This window comes from Lactuca serriola, chromosome 4, assembly GCF_051521515.1.
Source record: "Lactuca serriola cultivar US96UC23 chromosome 4, Lser_US96UC23_V15, whole genome shotgun sequence".
NCBI classification, from domain to species: Eukaryota; Viridiplantae; Streptophyta; class Magnoliopsida; order Asterales; family Asteraceae; genus Lactuca; species Lactuca serriola.
In genome coordinates this window covers 4,036,225-4,040,866 of record NC_136411.1, presented here as the reverse complement: position 1 = coordinate 4,040,866, position 4,642 = coordinate 4,036,225, and the positions used below count along the sequence as shown (strand labels likewise).

The 4,642-nt window shown below is 35.1% G+C and overlaps 1 protein-coding gene across 1 annotated transcript; it reads left to right on the top strand.

The window, feature by feature from the left end:
• The first annotated feature begins 722 nt into the window (after positions 1-722).
• On the top strand, positions 723-3,596 carry LOC145100920 (cytochrome P450 78A5-like). The gene is made up of 2 exons (XM_079038063.1): positions 723-1,748; positions 2,664-3,596. The coding sequence occupies exons 1-2, from the start codon at positions 798-800 to the stop codon at positions 3,261-3,263; spliced, it is 1,551 nt and encodes a 516-aa protein (XP_078894189.1). The 5' UTR covers positions 723-797; the 3' UTR covers positions 3,264-3,596.
• Positions 3,597-4,642: the final 1,046 nt, after the last annotated feature.

Sequence of the window (4,642 nt, the reverse complement as noted above, 5' to 3'; positions counted from 1 at the left end):
TTCCACAAACATCCTTAATTGTAATCGGTTGCAGACTACCAAACAATTAATCCACGATTAATTGACCGCCAAAATCGATTTCTGCAACAGTGCATTTAACCAAATCTTCAGACTCTAACGTTGAAGTCTCCATAATTCAGTGTTAAATGATGAAGCCACGAATTGTAAAATTCAAAAGGCGTAGACTGAAATCTTGAGTGGTGGCACTGAATTTCAAGTTAATGGTATTGATTTTTCGTTGTAAAAAAAGATAATGAAAATTAATAAAGAAATCAAACTACGAGCAAGATAGTAATTTTAAAAAAAATACAAGATAACATATAAAAAAAATAAAAAATGAAACTGACTTTACCATAGTTGCAATAAACTGAAAGCATTAGAACAACTCATGTAACATAATGCATAACTTAACATAAAATTGCCATTTAAGAAAAAAAATGGACCATTTATGTAATTTACTCATTTATTTATTGAAAGTCGACATAGAAAGTGATTAAACAACAAGGTAGATTGACCAAGTGGTACTATGGCACTGACCATCGATCTGTCGATCATATACCTAATTAGGACGAGCAAAACAAAAAACAAATAAATGGAAAGGAAACTTTAGAAAGAAAAGAAAACTCCAAAGACAGATTAACTAACCATGGTTGAGTTAACAAACCCAATCAAGAGCCTATCACTCCCATATATATACAAAGCACGACCCATGCAATCCTTATCAGTTCTCACCACACATCTAAGTTAAGGTTTAATTGCACAAGTCTCAACACAAAAAAAAAAAAAAAAAAAAAAAAATGAAAATCTTTGTTTGGGCAAACTTCTTTCTTCTAATTCCTTGCTTTGTCGTAGCCGTTTACAATCTTTATCTCTCACTTCTCTTTTTTCTTTCTCTTGTATCTGTCTACCCCTTCTTTGCTAAAGTATGGTTAGTCCCTGGTGGGTTTGCATGGAGAAACCCTAATTTAAACCCAAGTAAGATCCCTGGTCCAATTGGATGGCCATTCCTAGGGATCTTACCTGAAATGGGTTCTCTTTCTCATCGTAAACTGGCCTCTATGGCAAGCTCAATGGGTGCAACTCGTCTTATGGCGTTTAGCCTTGGTTCAGTTCGTGTGGTAATTACCAGTCACCCTGAGACTGCTAAGGAGCTCTTGTGCGGCAGTGCCTTTGCAGACCGTCCTGTAAAGGAATCAGCTAGTTTGTTGATGTTTGAGCGAGCCATTGGGTTCGCACCATCGGGGAAGTATTGGAGACATCTAAGGAAGATTGTAGCACAGCACATGTTCTCTCCAAAAAGGGTTTTGAGCCTCCAGTGTCTTAGACAAAGTGTGTGCGACGAAATGATGGATAAAGTGTTCGACGAGATGAATAAGAAAAAGAGTGTGGAGTTGAGAGGAATATTCCAAAAAGGTTCTCTGAAAAATGTTATGGAGAGTGTGTTTGGGAGTGGATTAGGGTTTGAAAAAGAAGAAGAGTTAGGGTTTATGGTGAAAGAAGGGTATGAGTTGATAGGTGAATTTCAGTGGGGCGATTATTTTCCAATTAAGGTTTTGGATTTCACTGGGGTCAAGAGGAGGTGTCATAAGCTGACTTTGAAAGTCAAAAGTCTTGTAGGTCATATTGTTGAGGAAAGAAAAAGAGACGGTGGAGGTATTAACAATGGGAAGAATGACTTTCTTAGTGTATTACTGTGTCTGCCTCAACAGGATCAACTCACCGATGCTGATATGGTGGCCGTTCTGTGGGTAAGTCTCTCTCTCTCTCTCTCTCTCTCTCTCTCTCTCTCTCTCTCTCTCTCTCTCTCTCTCTCTCTCTCTCTCTCTCTCTCTCTCTCTCTCTCTCTCCTATTTTTCCTTTCATATGCATAACATGAAACAACTACCCATAACTATTTTTGTGAACATGCAAAGATCACACATGATCACTTAGTAAATCACTAGCTAGCCACACATTAGGTTAAAAGATAACCCATTTTATGGAAATTCAAGATCTAAACAGCTTACTCATATATTACATGTATATGCTTAATTTTGATTTTATACGACATCATTTTATTTAAGATTTTCATAATGAAACCGAATATATATACCAGACCAGATGAAATAGCTAGATAAACAATAAAATTTAATATCCTTTAAAAGGAAAAATGAGGGTGTATTTGATGTTGAAGATATTTTTAGATGGGTGCTGTCCCTAAATAAATTAATAGTTTAATACACATCTCTCAGATATTTTTGCATAACTTTTGCCAACAGAATGTTATAACCATCCACCATTTATTAATTAAGTAATTGTTTAGTTAGATACAGTAAAAAGGTAAAATAACTCAAAACTTATGCTTATTTTGGTCAAAAAGTAAGGTTGGTAGAGTTGAAAATACTTTGAATCAATCATCATGACGCATCTAGCGACAAATTAATTGGTACTAGGTTTCATAGGCATTATATATATATATATATATATATATATATATATATATATATATATATATATATATATATATATATATATTGTATTCATGTTATAACACATGTTATTATGCTGCAAAACAACTATTAGTCATGTAAATTAAAGTGATTATTGTGTGTATGCATTGTCGTTACAAAAATTTTGGATGTGCCCCATAATAAACTTTTAATATTGGTACTTAATTATAATAGGAAATGATCTTTCGAGGAGTTGATACAGTTGCTATCCTTCTGGAATGGATCATGGCAAGAATGGTTATGCACCAAGACATTCAAGCAAAGGCTCAAGAAGAGATTGAGGAGCAAGTAGGCAACCACAGACCCGTTCAAGACTCTGATATCCCAAATCTTGTTTATGTTCAAGCCATTGTGAAAGAGGTCCTTAGGTTGCATCCTCCGGGACCTTTACTTTCTTGGGCTCGCCTTGCGACTCATGATGTCCAGTTAGGTAAGTTCTTTGTGCCAGCAGGGACTACTGCGATGGTTAACATGTGGGCAATCACACATGATCCTTCCATATGGAAAAACCCGTGGGATTTCAATCCCGAAAGGTTCATGGAAGAGGACTTTCCAATCATGGGTTCGGACCTTAGGCTTGCACCATTTGGTTCAGGTCGAAGGGTTTGCCCAGGAAAGTCGCTTGGGCTTGCCACAATTCATTTGTGGCTTGCACGACTTCTACAACAATACAAGTGGCTTCCAATTCCATCCACAAAAGTAGACCTCTCAGAGTGTCTTAAGCTCTCTCTTGAGCTACAGACACCACTGACCTGTCGTGCACTTGTACGATAGAGCTCTTTTTTTTTATGTGCACCTTGATATGATGATTTTACATGTTAATTGTACTATTATAAGGGAAAAAGTTCCTTTAAATAGTAATTAAATAAGTTACATGCTACGTGCCTTGGTACTAGCCGTCACATAGCTAGGTCCACTTCGCGCTTTTGCATCTCTATCCTTGAACCTGTATCTGTACATGTCCTTCAATAACTAGAAGTTCCTTCCAAGTTAGACGATTAATCAGTGTATCAGTTATATGGTTTATCGTTACATTGTATCCACCTACACTTCGATTGTGTTTTGTGTGTTGTCCAAAGAAATGATATTTGAAATTATTTGAGAAAATGATACATGTTTGAGGATTTAGAAAGAAAAAGTAAATGGGATTTTTTTAATTATTATTATTATTATTATTATTATTTTTAATATAAAAATTTAGAACTAGTTAACGAGGGCGTGTTTTTCCTCTATATGCTGTTTCTTTATTAATTGCAAGTACTTTTATGATTTATATTAGATCTTGTCCTTATTAATTAATTCCATTAAATAAAAAACAAACATTTTTTTTTTCATTTGCAATTCATTAATTAGTTTTTAAATATATTTATAGGTTGGGCTCTGAATTGCTTATCATTTATTCTATAATTATCAAAGGGCCTTTGGTCTAACGGTAACAATAACGAGCGATTCTCAAATGAGAGATCATGAGTTCAATTATCATTAGAAAACATATGTGGTGTTTAAAATTAGATTAGGAGTATAGTTTGTTGTTTTAAAAAAACCCTATAATTAAGACATTTTTTTCTTTATGGATTTCCAAGGATTTTTTTTAATTGAAATGTAATTTCTATTAAAAACCAAGTTTGTTGAAAAAGTCGAAATTTGAATTCTATAAATTCTATTAAATTCCTTCTTTAAAGAAAATTTTCATTTTTCTTTGGTAAATTACAAAGATTTTAGAATTAATTTCATATATTTTATTATAAAGATAAAATGCCATCACACATCTCTTTTATTCTAGCCAAAATTCAACAAATTAAAACATATTATCATCATTTATCTCATACCCCACTCACCCACCTACATATCAACACCCCCACTTCCACCTACACATCATCCTCACAAGCACAAGCACAACCACACCCACCCACACCCCACCCCAAACCACCCTTATACCCACAACCCTACACATACCATGCCCCGTTGTTACCTTACCTCAGTCCGACACCCATCCTTACCCGATCCAACTTGGTACACCCCACACCTATATCCAGACCCATACCCACATCTACATGCATACGTCCTCGTTAATGCTAACAATTATATGCCTATAATGACCCCGATATTGACCCCCACCCACCCCACCCTACCATACATCTACACATACAACC

Excerpts from the sequence above, each read along its gene's own strand:
- LOC145100920 (XM_079038063.1), top strand. The coding sequence starts at position 798 with ATGAAAATCTTTGTTTGGGCAAACTTCTTTCTTCTAATTCCTTGCTTT. Across the intron at positions 1,749-2,663 it reads ATATGGTGGCCGTTCTGTGG|GAAATGATCTTTCGAGGAGT; the intron begins GTAAGTCTCTCT and ends TAATTATAATAG.